This window comes from Mugil cephalus, chromosome 8 (genome assembly GCF_022458985.1).
Source record: "Mugil cephalus isolate CIBA_MC_2020 chromosome 8, CIBA_Mcephalus_1.1, whole genome shotgun sequence".
NCBI classification, from domain to species: Eukaryota; Metazoa; Chordata; class Actinopteri; order Mugiliformes; family Mugilidae; genus Mugil; species Mugil cephalus.
Genome location: NC_061777.1, coordinates 17929976 through 17948301, shown reverse-complemented (window position 1 = coordinate 17948301; position 18326 = coordinate 17929976). Strand labels below are relative to the sequence as shown.

Here is an 18326-nt window from a genome sequence, read left to right as displayed (position 1 = left end):
TATCAACGTACAAAGTAGACTATCATTGTTATTTACATAGTGTTGCACTTATGAAATTATACGCACGGTTTGACGTCCACCCACCGCAAACATCTGGTGAATGGGACAATAAATAATATCTGGCAGACAAAGATCTCTGGCAGTTTAAGATCTAGGCAAAGTCAAAGTTTTGTCGACTTTTCAGGAGTTGTTTCAGGATAAACGATGACAAACAAGCAAACCGGAGAAGTCCCGCGTTCGGGTTTCGAGTTTTAAAACTCCATTCATCATTCAGGGTTTGTAAGGAGGAAGGAAGCTTGGATGACTGTGGGTTAAAAATGGAAAAGACATTATAGCAGGAGGGGGGAATGGGAGAGGAGGGGGAACGAAAAAAAAAAAAACATTTTCAGGAATGAGTTTGTCGGAGCAGGCAGAGGGTATTGTTTCCTGACAGCTGGGGTCCAACAGAGCACCAAGGCAGGGGGATGGGGACCCTTTTTCCCTTCGAAAAGGGGGGAAATTCTTGGAGTTGACATCAGCCCTCTTCATTTTCACTATACTGCTCAAGGCTGAATCGCAGGTTCCAACTAATGGGCCCAACTCCATACAACTGTCAGGAGGCAGTTGCTTTTAGAGGCTGCTAGCTCCCTATTGAAACTTTACTCTGCTGTGTGCATGGTGCCTAATGAATGCTACTCTCTGGAGAGAAAATCCAAAACAATGCAGTTTTCTCTGTCTAATCTATGTCAATCATGAGTCCTTCCACAAATGAAACAAGCGCTATTGTGAGCGTTTGGTCTAGCCCGGCCGTGCCCACCCCGGCTCTCCCACCCAATCCATCCCTTATTTGACAGCTTCTGCCAGGACCGAGGAACATGCCCCCAGGCACTTTTTTCCCTGAGCACCTACTTTTCTTTTAATTGCCAGTGTGCCCTGTGTAGCACACTGTTCGCACACTCCCCGAAAACATCCAGCCAGGTAATGCCACACTGTCACATTAGCTCCAGTCCACACTTGAGCAACACACTGCTCACTAACACATGAGAGGGAAAGGGGGGAGGGCGCTTGAATTGTTTCAGGAACAAAAGGCGAGAGAATTGTGGGCCATACTGCTCAGGTAAAACTTTCTCAATGTCTCAAAAAAAAAAAAAACGCACAAGCTTAGTGTCAGAAAAAAAGTTACAATTGTGGATTAAAAAACAGAATTTGAAATGGAACTTTCAAATAGTTATGCCAAGACTTTTAGTTAGATATCGGGTGTTTGTAAAAGACTGACACAAGAGCGAAACTAATATCGTTTTAACAGCAAAACATTTAGTAATGCTTTACACATGCCCTTATTTATTAGGGACAAATACGGGCATATGGTCGGGGCTCATAGCAATGCTTGTTTCAGCATGGGAGCTGGAAGCTCTGGTAAATATACTCGGACCGAGAACTGAAGAAAATGTGTATCTAAAGTTTAGCTGATCCATTTTCGTAGCTCTCTAATTGTATTCCAGCCTTCCCTGCTGCCTCCAACACTCAGAATAGACATCAGTAGAATGTGCTACTTTTACAGGACCCAGATGCGACAAAGGTGGCAGTGATGCCACTGAAATTTTCCAAAAAGCTACACTGGAGCCCTTTGGTTTTTCGAACAGAGAGAATACAACATATGCTCTGGGGCATGTGGCCTGCCAGAGTTGGGTTCTAATTGTTACATTGCTCTCACAGAGCAGAGGAAAACACAGCCAAGAGTCTTTGTCATCTCTGAAGTGTGTGGTGCCATACTGCAGGCCAACATCAGAGCACGGAGAAGAGACAGATGTCTGGACATTTGCTGTCAAACTAAGTCAGACACTTTGCCAAAGGGACCGAAAAAAAATTCCAAACTTTGCTAGCAACTATCTGTCGAGTTAAAGGCTGCGCTGAGAAGTCATACCAACTCTCAATCTGTCACATGTACACATTGAATTACTGAAGGCCTCTCTCTCTTTCTCTCTCTCTATAAATATATACATATATATATAGATATATATACATAAGAATTTCTGTGTGTGCTGCTGCAGAAAGAACTGATTGTCCGAATAACTATCTTATCTAAAACTGATTACCCTATATGTTGTTGCATGATGCGCTCATGATGCGCTCAATAGGATTAACTCAATCAACAGACAGCAAACAATCAGATAAACACCGAATAAAGGAGAGAATATGTAAATCTGAGGCTCAGACGAGGCCTGGCGCTTGTGAAATGGCTTCGCCCAACTTGTGGTGAATAGCAGAGCAGCAGGAATGCCTCCAGGGATCGCCCCAGCAGATAATGTCAATCACCTACTGTGTGGAGAACCCCTCCCCATTGTTTTCTTTTACCCCCCAACAGAAAACAAATGGGCCACACAGCTTGCTGTTTGGCTGAGGTGTTAATTACCGTCCCTGAGCTCATATGAACAGCAACTTCAGACAATAAGCCTGTCAGGCCCCCTACACAACAGTCCCTCCCTGGTTTGCTCTGCTGACATCACCTGCCCATGAGGGGCCATTGACACCTCAACCTGATCTGTGCACGAAACACAATTAAAAGCTTACAGGACAAAGACAATGTGATAAGAAGCCCCCGCCTCGTCTCTGAGTTTGCATTAAGCCTCATTGTTTGGCAACATTAGAGGCAATTACAGTGACAATTCTTAAGCAAACCCCGGCAGTCTTTGTGCTAATTAGTGTGTAATTGATGGGGAAACGACAAGCGGCCTAGTCGGTCAGATTGGTCTGATTGGGCCGCAGCAAATTTTCCTCAATGGGGGAAGTCCTTTCATTCTGTTTGCAGCCAAGTGACGACATTAGTCAGGAAGGGAAGTTACTAATCAAGACTATGTTAAGAAAAAAGAAAAACACTCGGTCAAGAGTGTGAATTGAGGACATATTATTGGTCTCAATCCAAACAGACTGCATGGATTTTTTTAATTTTGGCATTTTACGTGAAAATAAAAATGCTGTTACTTTGGTCTCTCTTCACTAAGGTCTAGTCCCTCCATTTACATTACATTAACCATAGACAGGCCGTGATGCTGCAGTGGAAATAGCACGCCGCTAATAGCGACCACATTTGAAGTGTCCATTAGCCCGTAGAGGAATGAAGTTAAGTGAGTATGACAGGGGCACTCCCTCAGTTTGCCGGGCTCCTATTGTGACCAGGTTGGTCGTCCTGCACTCTTATTCACAGCCAGTAGAAAAACTGGGTCAAAGGTCAGACATCCAGAGTGCCGTGGTTTCTATGGTGACGTGGCCTATTAAGGCCAGGCTCATTGGCCTCTTAACATGCTCTTGTGCACAAAAGAACTATTAGTGCAAAGAGGGAGAGAGGGGAGTGAAGAGGGGAGGCAGCGCAGGGGAGGTCCTAACAAACACAGCTTCAAGGTTTTTGCAACATTTCCAAGATGGTTCAAAACGCTCCCTGCAGCTAGCCTCCCTGCACACCTCAACATGTGCTCAGTTTCGTATCAGGACATATCTCATGGTTATATTCCAACAGGAGACAAAAACGCTTGCGTTGATTGATAGATTCTAACTTTAAAATGCTCAATGAGCGGATGGTGTCATATGACTACCTCATGTGTATTCTGCACAAGGCCAAACTGGCCAACAACCCGGGTTTATTTGAGAAGTCCTTGGACTGGATTTACTGCTGTTTCAGTAATAAAGCCACATTAACAGAATACAAGGCCGGGATAACCCCCCCTCCCCTCAAAAAAAAAAAAAAAAGCTTCTTTAACATTCTAACCCTGTGAGTGAGCTGCGACTTCAGCGGGCGCTTGCGTTTTTGCAAGTCAAGCAATTATTTGTTTCAGGGTTTATTTTCTTTTCTTCCTTTGGCATGACACGGCCTTGAGTTATTGCTTCCTGCATCGAGAGCGTCACCATGGAGCTAATCTGGGCGCTTAAACGAAGCGGCCATTGTCTGTCTCCTTGACTTTCAGGTAATTTTAATCAGTTAAAGAAAAGCGGGGTTACAGTCGGGAATAAGTGAGTAATTATGCTACAGAGCACAACAGCAGGTCACATAAAACCCACCGTATAATTAGACACAGGAGCAAATAATTATGCATCTGGTAAGAGCAAGGCCATCTCATAAAGAGAGAGGGAGAGAGTAGGGTGCGAAGCTATTCAAGTCAATTATGTGAAGTCAGTTTTGTGGTTTTCCCGTACCTGGGGGATCTGGTTTCAATTGTCACAAACTCCTTCTCTTAATGTCAGCGTGATCTGATGTCACGGCAGGAAACACCTCAAAAATGTCAAAGGTATCGTCCTATCCCGTGTCCCGTTGCATTGTTTGCGCCGTCGTCGCGCAGGAACACAACTTTTTTTTTTTTTATTGTTCGGGGAGTAGCCTCGTTTCATTGAAATTCACAGCCGTAAACGTCCGTATAATTAACTCCAGAACGCGAGGTGGTTACCAGCGGCAGACTGGATGTTTACAGTAAAGCCCGACTTAGAAATCCAACGTGTGTGCGTGTAAGTCTAGGTGTGCGTGTCGAGCATACGCCAATGACACACAAGTGAGACCCGAATTTCTCATTTATGACCAAACACAAATTGACTGGAGACAGCATGGGTTACCAATATAATGCAGCAGTTTTCTTGCCAAGGTATTTAGGAGGCAATAATAAGTCCAGCATGCACCCTCTCACACCGAACGGGGCAAATACCACAGCATGGTAATCACTCCGAATGCACAGCAGAAAAACAGAAAAATAATCTCCTTTCTCTTCTTTTTCTAGAAGTTGTAGATAAATATTTACCTCCACCCTCTGAGAGTAAATTTGAGTACGTCTGCTAAAAGTGTCTTTTTTTTCTGACAGGGCACAGTGGGTGATTGTTTCTCTCTTTCACTTTTTTTTAAGCTTTCCTGTGCTCTTTTTTTAAACTTCCTAAGAGTAGCTGACAGAGGTGGGAGAGGCGGCGAAGCATCTTGAAGGGGAAAAGTCAGTTTTGAAAAACTGAGGTGGGCATAAGTGGGTGTAGTGGAGAAGGCGAGAGAGAGAGGGAGAGGAGAGAGAGAGGGAGAGAGAAAAAAAAAGAGCCTAAATTAAACACATTTGTTTCTGCTCTCACATACCACAAGTCTTATGAAAACAGAGGGCTGATTGTGTTCACTCTGCAAGTCCACCCCCTCCCCTCCCCTCTGTCTCTTCACCACCACCCAACAGCACCACCCAGCTCCCAACCCCCTGTCCTGAGCAGCAGCAGCAGCCCCCCAGTCCCCCCCCACTCCCCACCCCTCCCCTCTCTCTCCCACACACACACACACACATGCACACACACGTACACACACAGCTGCCTGCAGATGCCTCCTGTGTTTGCTTTCCGAGTGCAAAGGCGCAAATCTCCAGGCCCCGCAGACTTCTGGGCCCTGCCTCATCTCAGTTTTTACTACCTGACATCCCTATCACCCCACCGCTAACCCTACTCACTCCACTCTCCGTCTCCTCCAGCTCTGTCCTGTTCAAACACTCACACACACACACACACACACATTCAAATGCCACAGGTATGTTCTGCAGACGGCACGGTCGCGCAGGGACACAGAGAGCGACTGTTAGAAATAAAACACAGATCATCTGTGAACAGTTTTAGAAACAGCTAAAGAGAGAAATAATGTATATACACACACACACACACACACACACATATATATATATATATATATAGCAGCACTTCTGTGAGAAATCAAATAGCTTATTTAAATATACAACTATCTGGGGAACTGATACTGCACTGATTTGCCAGATAACACATGACACCTCAAACGTGTCTGAATCGATTTTTCAAAAGTAGTTTTTAAACCTCCACAAAGTGCGACAGAGTACAACGTGTGACACAGCACAAAAATCACCGTGACATTCCCCGGGATTAGTTATGCGTATTGTCAGCAGACTGCTGGGAGGTCTGGAAGGTTTCCAGCACTTTTTTTTTTTTTTTTTATACCTGAAACATTTGTAAAAGTCATTTCCTTGCAATCTAGAGGCTTCATTTTCATCATGCTGTGCAAAGTGATACTGAGCGCTAAATCATGATATTGGGAAAGGCTTAGTTGTAAATTCAATTCACGTTCACGTGCGGGGCTCTCCTTACTTGTCAGGAGCTTTGAAAAGCATACATTTTTTTAAAGTCTAAATCTATGTCTTCGGGGTGGGAGAAAAGATTGTCACAAGACAGGACGAGGTTGTGTCCTCCAGATATCTTTAAAGTGAAACAATGAACTAGGAACGTAAGCAAGCAAAGCAGCTCGCCTTAGAAATATTTGATGAATTCCTTTTTACACATTTTCAGAAATGTGTTTGTGGAGCTAACATTGATTTATACGGATTTTTTACGGCTTCAAAAATGCCTTTATGACATTAACCAGACCACAGAGACCCCGAGGCTGGACATGCTGAGTAAAACAGTGTATACAGCTGCTGCTATCTTTCAGTTTCAATACAATCTAATGAGAATGGCAAGGTGATTACGATCAGGGGCTGCTGTAAATATCAGATTCCCTGGGATAGAGTTTAGGAGAGGCCCCTCACAATTACACAGTATTCAGGAATGCAGAGCATGAACCACAGAAACATGGAGCCGAAGACAAAACGCTCACATCCCACTCTGGATGTTCAGCTCGCTCCACGCGATTCAAAAAGGTTTTTTAAAAAACGGTGTAAGTTAAAAAAAAAAAAAAAAAAACAGAAAAAAAAAGTTTTCCTTTTACGACAAGATTCTGTGCCACAATGCAACAAACTTCTACTCAATCCAAACTGCACACTTCTGCAAACAATTAAATGTTAACCCAAGGACTGTAAGCTGCTCAGAGAGAGAGAGAGAGAGAGCAAAGAGGGAGGGGTGACTGGAGAAAGAGAGGGGTGCTTGTGCACAATTACAGCAGGGATTTATGGCCTGAGAAACAATTTATAAATCACAGCGCCTGAGCTAATGTGCTCCAGATTGTTCTCCATGCAGCTGCAATTTTGGTCTGCGTGAAACGGCATAATAAACCTGGCTGCAGGACATGTTTGGGTGGTGGTGGGGCAGGGAGAAAAGTTGAGATTGTGGGTGGGGGCTGAAAGTGTCGAGGTGTTTTGAACAAAGAAAGTTTTTTTTTTCCTTTTCTTTTTTTTTTTAAGGCCGTGTGAGATTTTGCTGAGGTTCCACTTTTGATTGTTACTGTCGACAGAAGAGAGGCAGGTCTCGACGGTAACCCTAGCGACATGTATTCTCAAATAAAGTAAGAGGACGTTTTCTGTGTCATAAATGAGCAGAACAGTAGCTGGACAGCAACACTCTAGCGAAACTTCATAATTGCACAAGTTTCCACTACACAATAAAAAGTTTCAAGCTCAGAATGTAGTCGGTTTTTACGAGCTCCCCGTGAAAAGGTGCACTATAAGCTCGTAATTACACACTTGACATGGGTCAGAAAATAATTCTGAGTTATAATAAGAAAAGACAAATGTTGCAAATCGATCCCGGCATTGTGGCTTGCAGGCTGGTGTGGACGAAGGGATCGGATGTGCTGAGGGGAAGCCTGAGCTTTTGTGGCCACTCAGCCAACTGGCCCTGAACCTTGACCTCTAACCCTTCACCCAGGGGGGCAAACAAAGCTCTGAGTGACATCTGAAACTAGACACTCTGTGGGGAGAGAGTGTCTGGACAGGACTCAAATAACCCCATTAACTCTGCGAAAAAGATTTATGGCTATGTGTTCTCCCCTTGCAAATTTCGAAAGCCGAAGAGTCACACAGATCTGTCAAAAATAATCAAGCAATTAGAGGTGTGCACCAAGTTCTGTCTTGTTTACTTGCCAATATTTCCATCTTGCATGAAGACAGGCGAAGAAAAAAAAATAAAAAATCCTGCATAATTAACAACTGTGAGTTGAACTGTGATTAGCAGCGGTGCACACATACGCCAGCAGTTAGTCTGTGGCAAAATAAATTCCGCTTAATATGAACAGCATGAGTGTTTCTTCAGGCAGTTTTAAGGCGGTCGCTGATGCATATTCACCAGCACCGCTGGTGGATTCCGTACAGTGGATTACGTAAACAGGCATTGGCATACTGTAAACAAATACAGAGAGAAAAGTTGATGGTAAATGCGGTGAATGCGAGCCTCCGTCGCCAGAATGCTGAAAGCCACTGTAGTATTTAAATCAGGCAAGGAGGGAGGAAGACTGGGCCAAGCATTCTGTAGCTCAGCTGTGAGGCTCTAAGCCGTTGCCCTAGGGCCTTTGTCCTGCCTTTCAGGGCAAGTCTGAGGTAGTCAAAGACCCTATTCATGACCGGCGCTCCCCCTGCCAACACACCCATACAGCCCCAGTCAAGTCAGCCGAGAGCTATAGAGCCTTCCCATTTCACACGAGAATCAGACCTGCCCCTAAAGCCTGCTTCAGGGATTTCCAATAGCCAGCCCCTCCAACCCATGTACAAATCAAACAAAAGGGCTCCTTGGCCTACTCCATGTCATATATGCTCGATTAGATCTTTTTTTTTTTAATGTAGCTACTCTAAATTTGAAGCAAATAAGTCAGTCAAATTCGTAAGGATCTGGTGCCTCGTCGACGCAGGATTACGCCAGCGGCGGAGGTGCGGAGCAGCATCTGACCCATCCCGAGATACAAGATTCACCTCACGCCAGTACAAAATTCTCAGATGCAGTGCCACCAAAAGCCCGACCTGAGCACACCAAACGCTAACTCGTCGGAACAAAGAAACCTAATCATGCTGATTATCTGAGGGCAGGGACGAGGGGAAACCCGCTGTGACTAAAGAGTGTCTTATGTCTGCCGAGCACAAGGCCCTCAATCACATCCGTTGCTCATAACTAATCGAGAACATTACCTCATAATTTTAAATTGAGCAGATAAGGTCAGGGAAGAGTGATATCCTGTGGCTGAGAACCTCAGACCGTTCGAAATTTCTGCTGCTTGTGCTGTTTATTCTAACAGGATCCACAAGTCTGCTGGAAGATAAGGAGGCCACACATTTTAGATGACTCGAGCCTTTGCTCGGCTTTAATCAGATTTGATGCTCTGCAGAACATTGTGACTTCTTAACAAGTACAATTGGTTTATGAGAGTAACAGGGGGAAGAAGGGGGCAACCAAAGGTTAACTTCTTACCAATATTAAGATAAACAGACTAATGTCATGAAAAAATGTAATGTTTGACATTTAACAAACACAGACTACATGTACTCATCGAGCCTGTTTTTATTTTTTGTTCAAGGTATTAGTTATTTATTAAAAACTCGTCAAAGCAGAAAACTTCCAAGAAGCTGAGGTGATGTTGTCCACATTTGCTGAAGACTAACTTGACAAGCGTAACCACAGATTAGCACGTAGCCTGCTTATATAAATGCATCCTGTTAAACATGGAAACTTTCCGAGGCTCCCTGTAAGATTTATGCAGGCAAACATGCTGTACGATCCATACGACTCGGTTTTAGAGCCAGAGCTAAATTCAGATGGCACATTTGCCTCATCCTGTACGTCATCAAACACACCTATGAGTACGTGGTAAGATTCAGACTTCATTCTTATTCATTCTCCCTAGAGAGGAAGAGATGCATTCGTAAACAGATGAAATCCAAGCTGAACTGTTTAGCATCTGTGGTCACACATATTTGCAGGTGCAATGTGTCGACGTGACATGTGTCCGTCGGGGAGACTCGAGACGCACCATGCAGTCCAAGACCCGCTCTACCGTCGCAGGGACGAACACAGTGGGAACAGATTTATAACTTCAACATGGAGAACAGCTGCTCCACTCGCTGTCAACTAACCTCATCCTGGAAGGATATCCATCCACGGCTTAATTTAGTATGACCACTACAACCTCGCTGATACTACACGCATACTGTATGACATGGCCTTTAACGGGCCATGTGCAGAGAGAGCGTTTCCATGCCCTGGTTATGAACTGAACCGGAGCCTGATGTAAATCTTGGTAGCGCTGATGCTACATGTGCGCGATCTGATATCCTCCCGCTGTTTGTTGATTGGGCTGCGACTCGGAGGGAACGGCAAAGCATTGTGGTCTACGGAGGAGAAGCTGTGCTCTGTGGGAGACAGAATCCCTCAGATAAGTGAGTGCCTCAAGGTCTGGAAGCCGGCCCACCTTGGGATAACAGGCAAAGGAATAGCAGCACCCGTATCTGCCCCAGTTTATGCTCCCACCACCACATCTCATCAACAATCTCTCCTCCTGCCTGCTCTCTCTGTCTCTCCTGCTGCCTGCAGTGCTTAAACTGAAAACAGCTGCTTGGAATACCAGACTGATGAAACCCTGTTTAGAGTTTTTTCTTTTTCTTCCTGCTGTACAATCAAGTTTTATTAGCATGGAGCGAAGCGTTTAAGGTACAATTATAGAGGGAAAACATTTCTTTATGTGAGCTAAACAGTAGTGGTTATATGAACAGGCCACGTACACTTACATGGGACAGCCCAGCAGAGAGTTTACTGCCACCGCACCCTCCGTGCAATTATGGGTACGAGTAAGGATCATTTTTACGATCAGTTTATCTGAAGTGCTGTCTTGTCAAGTCAAAATAAAAGATCAATGAGCTGATAAACCGATTACTACTTACGAAAAAAAACTTCAAGGAAACCACAAAGACAAAACTTCTACCCGGAAGAATTTGGCGGTTTCATTTGGCAAATCTGATTTTGTTTTGGAAATACTAACACACTTGAGAAATTTAAGATTATAGAAAACTGCAACTACAGCATTTTCAAATATTTCCTTCAGTCCTAATATTGAAAGACATGACATATAAAAGAGAAGCCCTAACTTTGGATTTCAGACTAATAATTCTAAGAAAAAAGTTGCCTCATGACTGTGGTCAGCTGGGAGTGGGAGTGAGTGACAGCGCTCCTGAAAAATCCAGGGGCCCACCCCACCCAACAACACCACAGAGCAGACATGACTAACCTGGTATTCATGAAACACATGATACATGTCTCCATGTCCGACTGCTCCATCTCACACAGCTTAAATCAGCTGCAAAAAGTTATTTTATTTATTTATTTTTTTATTTAATAAAAGACCTAAAGTGAGAGTGAGCTTCGTATTTCGACGGTTTGCGCTCTATCTTGATGTATCAGTACATCTCGATCCCACAGTGGCCACCCACTAAGAACTGCAATTTGTGCAAAAGTCAGGACATGTGTAGACATGAGCAGCAGCTTCCTCTGTAAACAGCTAAAGATTTTCTTTTTGTTTACCGAAACGCCTTTATACTTCAGGTTTTTGTCGTTGCTGAACAGACACGGCGCACAATACCACAGCTCAAAACCGCATCCATGTTAAAAAAAGAAAAAAAAAGCAGAAGCTCTGGCGTGAACTCAGGCGTGTTACAGATTATCACCTTTGACCGAATATCTCTCAACTTAAACACACGTTTGCTTAAATTTTCACAGGGATAAAGCGACGCACCAAGCTGCGCGGAGGCGCCCGGCCAAACATAGCAAACGGGAAAAACACACGAATTGATAAAAAAAACATTTGCACACACATTCATCTTGGCACATCAAAGGGATTCATTGATGCCACCGAACGTGGGGGGAGTCTGCGGCTGGAGAGAGGAGATGTTGGTTATCCTTTCCTCAGAGGGTGCTGAGATGCTCCTGATGGGCCCCGCGCTTGAGAAGCCAGAGAGCGCTATAAACAGAATTTCTAATGCCAGGCGGGCGAGTGGGTGGGTTAGGTAGTGAACTAGCAGGCTATGGGGTAGCGGGAGGAATTGACGCCAGCTCATGCTTTCCACAGAGACCAGAGAGGGAAGGATACAGACCGGGACTGACACCATTTCACACACACTTCGCTGCACTGTTAGGAAGTACGAGCATCGGCGGTCTGAAAAGCCACATACATGTTCCCGTAAAACCCCGTAAAAGGGAAAGGCTGTGTGTGAAGCTGCTGGTGATTATAAAAAGTTATGACATCCACTGATTTGTTGGTTATTTGTCTGGTTTGCGCATGTAAAGGAACGTAAAGTGGAACATACTATGGCGATGTAATCACCGCCATAAACTGCGTCAGTTTCTCCTGCACTAATTAGACCTGACTGTGACTACCTCTGCGCAAAGCAAAAGCATTTGCTCACACAAGTTGTCAAAGCATGACACAATTTTCTAATGAAACCAAGTGAAATATTAAACTACGTGACAATTCTATATTTCCAAACCCCCTTTGCAAAATTTTACTTAGCTTCCTCAAAACGGAGCAAGAAAGTTCATTATCAAAATTAATCGCTCGGGCCGAGAGCTCTCGGGGAGCAGCAGTGGCATTTCTGCGGTGGCTGGAGATCTGTTTCTAATTGAACAGTGGCACCGAAACTGATGTAGATGTGTTTGCCTTTGAAGAAAAAATTTTTAAAAACTATAAACCAAGTCAAAAAATGTTAGCTCTGTTGACACAGCGCTCGGCTGAAAAAATATTTGCGCGCTAGCATTCGGGAGCACAGCGCCGAGGGTTGTCAGACTGTGAGCGCTGCACACTGTTCCCTCTGTTGCAAAATATCCACACGGCCTCACCTGAACGCCACCCCTACCACCCCCCCTCCCCTCACTCAACCCGCCCGACACTCACAGACTCCACACAGACGAACGTGCAGCACGCATGGTTGCATGTTTGCCCGTTCACACACACACACACACACACACACACACACACACACACACACACACACACACACATACGCAACAAGGTGAGTGAAATGCCAAGTGAGCCACCTGATGAAAAGACACCTCCACACAAACAAGCTTTGCTTATGCAGGGAGAGGCCCTTTTATTCAGCAGGACAATGTCTGTGTTGACTTTCCTTTGTCTGCACATTTTTAAGCACCAAAAAAAAAAAAAAAAGAAGTCAGAGAGGCATGCAATCGTAGCCCCTGACATGTTCAGGCTTATACAAGCTCTCCATTCATATCTCAAATCTCAAACAATTTTCTATTCAACAATCATGCTCGGGAGCCTGCGCGTCCCACTGCGTGTATTTGATGAAGATATGTTTGAGCGGCCAGCCTCGCTCTCGCTTACTCGCCACCTCTCACACACAAGAGGCATTTCGCTCTTTAGTGACGACGACGATGATGTGCTCGCCGAGTTATCTGAAAGTGCTGATGAAGGTGACGGGAGGTGGCGTCGAGCGGAGCGCGCGCTCACCAATTAAATCTGGCACCGGCCCGCCTATGCGGGAACAATGCAAATCAGTGAATTGACGAGCGCTGAGCCGGGGTTTGCCGGGCTGACGCCGTGGAAAAAAAGGAAAAGAAAGAGAAAACGCTCCGGCCCTGCACCCCACAGGAGGCAGAAGTCTGGTGGAACATCTCTGCAAACATAAAACCTCCTCCTCAGCTCTCGGTGGATTACAGCGGAATGTCAGCTCTGAGCAGGCTTTAAATCAGTTATGCTTGGCCCTCAGGGGAACTCTGTGCTGATCCCATGTAGGCCTGTCTCTCATTGCTCATGATAGGGTTGCCACATCCAAAAGAATTTTTTTTTTTTTTTAACTTTGGGACTCGAATTCTTCATTGTGTAGCACATTGCGGAGTACAATTACCGCATGATGACACTTGAGCAACATCTCGTATCTTTTGTAAGTACACAGCACATTATACCCTTTTAGTTCGTGTTATTACACAAAAGCACTGAGACGTAAGACGCAGGAGGAAGGGGGGTTGAGTTGTAAATAGTTGGGATTGCAAAAATGACAGGCTCGCACAGTGCACATCTTTACTGAAAACTATGAGCTCCACACCTGGAGATGGAAACTCTTATTAATCACATGATCTGTTCATGAGCCATAACTTTCATGTGTCTCATGCAGCTCAAGCACAACCACATACCACTCCGCACTTATAAAACACATCTGTCAGGCCCAGCGAGGCGTTCCAAGCCGCACAATGCCATAAAATGACTGCAGGCGCATGGATTGTTTGCATCGTAAGACCAGAGAGGTGACAACACAAATTCAGTTACTCTGGGGTCCGCTCTTATCTCCCCAGTCGATCAGCGTGTCACCGTGATGTGCGGTGCGGAGTGAAACTGCAGAGCTCGTTGGCTCAACTAAAAGTCGCCAGCCGGACGTCTGAGCGCGCCGCTGGTAAATATCATTCAGTAAATCTCGACTGTATTGAGCTTGGTCCACAGGTGTAAACAAAGCCAACTGCCAGAATGCGAGCCTAAAAAGGCACTGAGTCGAATCTCTCATCAATCACATTAACGGCATTCACCCCAAGCCATGAGCGTAGCGCAATATGGAGGCCTTAAGACGTCTGCTAAGTATGCCAGCCATTGTCTGCCTGCTTGTTTTCTGCCACAGTGATGATTGACGCAGTCAGCTCACTCTGTCCTATTGACCCCATTCTTCTTTTTTCCAAACATGGGAGGATTATACCTCTGAATTTAAAATCCCTTTCAATTATTCGTTACTTTGCCTGAAGCAACAAGAAAAACAAGGAAGTGGGTGGCTTTTATACAGGAGAGGCGTGAGGAAACCACACTAAGACTAACAGAAAAATACAACTAATTACCTATAGACTGTAGGTTTATTCCTTAATTCTACCAAAAAAATGACTGAATTCAAGCGGGTTTATCTCTGTCTCATGACGTTAGTCATGACAAACTGTGGTGGCCAAAACCAACAACACAGGCCAGTTACAAGGCAGCGCGCATCATATAGTGCAAAGCGGAGTGGCCATTTAGTTAATGAGCCCCAATGGAGACCTCCAATGAAGCCATCAAGACTGCTCAGAATAACAATGGTCAACTAACGCCTTTCTAATTGAATGGAAGGTACAGGGAGGCGAGGGGGAGTGGGCCGGGAACAGTGAAAAGGAGACAGAAAAAAAGGGGGGGTGGGGGGAGTAGGGGGATCTTTTCAGTCAGATGCCTGCCAGGCCTTAACGAAAGTACTTGTTTTTTGGGAGCAGGGGGGGTGTGTGTGTGATGAGGCTTGGGTGGGGGTGCGGGGGGGCTCACAGGAAGACCGCTCTGCACCAGGGATTATTCCAAGGAAGTTTGCAGAGCCCCATTGAAATTGCATTACCACAAATATTGTTAGTTAAATTGGATCAAATGTTGCACGTCTGTTAGGAAGCAGCAGTCAACTAACGTGTTTTTGATGGAGGGATTATGTGTCTCTTAACATTGGGGATGTACATCTCAGCAATTCCTTAACCAACCTCCATGGTTAAAAAACAAAAACAAAAAAAGCAGACAGAAGACACGCACATTGTATAATAATAACACAGCAGCAGCAAGAAACCACAGTCACGAGTGTTAAATACTATAAGCCATTTACAACCCGGCAGACGACTGGTGTGATGCCTTCATGCAACAAGTTAATGAAGCACTGCAGAGTCTGTATCAACAACACTCGCTTGAGACTGTCAACCTTATCTAGACATTTAAAGTCTCTGGACAACATCCGTCATGGACACAGCAGCGAAATGCCACACATGTGTGCCAAAGCGAGGTATTACTTTGTTGTTACTGTAGGATATAACTTAAAGAACAGCGTTTGCCTCCTCTACAGAAAAAAAAGCAGAAAGGGGGAAAAAAAAACAACCTAATGGGTGTGGGCAAACTTAATAATGTCAAACGTATAATGAAGTTCCAGTGAGAGCCTTGCAGTGCATTTTCGATAAGGAACTGTCATGCATTTATTTCATATGAATGACTAACGCTAAACGAGAAGTTGTCATGTGCATGTCTGTGCGAGTGCGGGTGGCGGGGAGAAATTTATATCCCCCCCAAAAAAAGAACAAAGAAGTAGTTAGTACTCCTTGAGAGGCCACTCGGGGAGGGAATATGGCGGTCTGGCAGTGCACAAGGAACTTTTACGCACGGCCAAAGTTTTCTTTCTTCCCCGGAGCGCGACAGAATAAAGAAAAGATAGTGAGAGGGCAGCAACACACGGACACTTACTGTTCTTGCACTGGGAGACAGTGAGCCGTTGGATAGGTACGGGTTGGCGATGTCTGGGATCATAAGGAACGGGTAGCCAGGATAGTGAGGACTCTTAAAAAAGCCACCATCTTGCTGTCTCCTCAGGGCTGCAGGGCGAGAGAAGAGTCGTTTGTCAGGGTTAATCATGGCATAGAGGCGACATAATTGCTAACCAGTGTATTCAAAACATAGAGCATGGTTTTATTTTTACCTTCACTGAAGTAGTCTCTGGTTTTCTCATAACTTTCTGAGTCGGGTCTGGTTTGGGGGCGCCTATCCGCTTGCTACAAGGGGAGAACACGCACACGGAGGGGAAGAAGCGATTGAAACTTTCTGAAACACAACATAAAAAACAAATTTCTCTCAGTGCAGGGAGCGTTCGGCGTACTGACCTCTGAGTCCGACGAGCTGCTGTTGTTCTCCGACTCGTTCACTAAGGAGGATTTCACATCATCCAAATCCCTTTCCGCCGATACGTTTTCGGATATCTTTTCCTCCTGCTCCCCTTCGTCCTTAAACGATATCATTTCATCGTTTGCCCCCAAATCATCCCCTCCGCCTCCGTTCAACTGTGGCATTTTCGCAGGCTAGTGGGGAGTGTGGAAGGGAAAGATGAGGAGGGGGTAAAAAAAAAAAACAAAAAAACAAAAAACAAAACAAGCGCAAAGAACAATTGAGTTTATATCGGGTCGGTGTAGTCCAAACGAGCCGCTGGAGCAACTACAGGAAAATGTTCATGTTTCAAAACTCCTTTTTCATTCTCTGAACGCGATCCCGTGTTCCATGACGAGGATAATCCACAGCTAAAGTTGCGACAGCGACGCTGATAGAAAATATCGATGAATATTTTGGCGTCTGCGGCCGGATGCGCAGCAACTTGGCAAAGTTTCGTCTCCCTCGCAGCTTGTGGACAACTTGTGGTCCCTGTGTGTCTCTACTTTTTGTGCTGCTGAGGAATGGGGCTAACTCTCCTCCTACAGACCGCATGCACTACAGCCCGAAGCGACCGAGAGGTTACTCAAGAACAAGCAGCACGTCCGATTTCATCTCCTAATATCCATGCGTGAGAAAACAATGGCTCAAGTTGAAAAACAAAAATGGGGAAAAACACGAGACGGCAGGGCTGCAGTTTTCTTCACTTTCCACTCGCTTGCTTTCCCCCAGAACCGACGATATGCTGTCTCCCTTCACGAACGCAAAGTTCATAACTATTAAAAAAAAAAAAAAAGAAGAGTGGAGGAGAGAAGAGAAACGCAATGCAAAAGTAGTGAATTTTTCAGCTGGACGCGGTCACCCTTTCCCTCCACATTGCTGCCGGGGAATGCGCTCCGAAAACTACTTGGTTGTTCAAGTGGAAGAAAAGCGCAGCCCGTCCGTAGAGGAGGAGTTTGCGCTGAAAACCGACACTTCATTCACCACAATGCAGATCAGCTATTCTTAACCCTCAAGCCACCAACGCACAGTAAACCGTGCAAACCATACAACGAAGTGTTGTAAGGAATTTTGACAACACACAAGATCATGTCTCAACGCAGGAACCAAATAAATTGTTCTTATTTTTACATGACCGATATTCCGTCTCTCCTGGCTGCGCAATTAAGACGCGTGGACGAGCACAAATAACGCGCCCTCCCTAATTGTGTTTTATTGGTTTAAATGCACTTGAGCAGCAGTCAGTCGTGAGGAGTGAGGCAGCTGAAATTTCCAGTATATTGTCAAGGCAAGCACCAGCGACCACACTGCCTCCATCTGGGTGAAAATGACAGGCCAGGTTTTAGTGACAAACTCATAATTACACACTTCAATGCAAATTGCACGTCTGTGCGTCCCGAAACAATACGTCGGGAGAGAGACAAAGCGCAATAACACCTGGGATAAGCGTGGCCCATTATGGCACAGCTATGGGCATGGCGGTGAGGCAACGAGGCTGCGAACATCCAGCAGCCAGGCCTCTTCTATGACAGATCAGCCTGGCTCGGTTTTCTCCTTAGCTGTCTCTTTCTCTCTCTCTCTCTCTCTCTTTCTCTGTCTGTCTCTCTGTGGACTGAAACACATTGCCCCATTGTTGATTTGAGGAACAGGATTGGAGGCCTGGTTTTGCAAGCACTCTTGGAAGAACAAGGGAAGTGGTTTCAACATATTTTTTTGTTGTTCCTGTGGAGTAACCTGATCATAAATCTTAATCACAACAATGACAGAAAGATGAATTTGAAATGCATTTAGAAAGAAAAAGGCAGAGTTTCCTCACAAGACTTGCAAAGTTTCTCAGTTTTATTCTTCTAGAGCGTTTCCTTACACCCCATCCTCCAAGGAGCCGTCCAAGGACCTCAGACCTATCTTTTCTTCTGATGCAATTCGACAGGCTTCCCCTGTTTGAGAA

At 45.1% G+C, this 18326-nt stretch overlaps 1 protein-coding gene across 3 annotated transcripts in view; it reads right to left on the bottom strand.

Moving 5' to 3' along the window:
* The window catches only part of tcf7l1b (transcription factor 7 like 1b), a 30529-nt gene extending 13215 nt beyond the window's left edge, over positions 1–17314 (bottom strand). Inside the window, exons 1-3 of one of the 3 annotated variants that reach the window (XM_047592386.1) lie at positions 16339–17314; positions 16158–16230; positions 15926–16053 (exon numbers count right to left, since the gene is read on the bottom strand). In XM_047592386.1, coding sequence (XP_047448342.1) covers positions 15926–16053; positions 16158–16230; positions 16339–16524 — 387 coding nt within the window. In that variant the 5' untranslated portion in view covers positions 16525–17314. The remainder of the gene's footprint in view (positions 1–15925; positions 16054–16157; positions 16231–16338) is intronic. The other 2 variants (XM_047592384.1, XM_047592385.1) reach the window with 2 other exon arrangements.
* Between the last annotated feature and the right edge of the window lie 1012 nt (positions 17315–18326).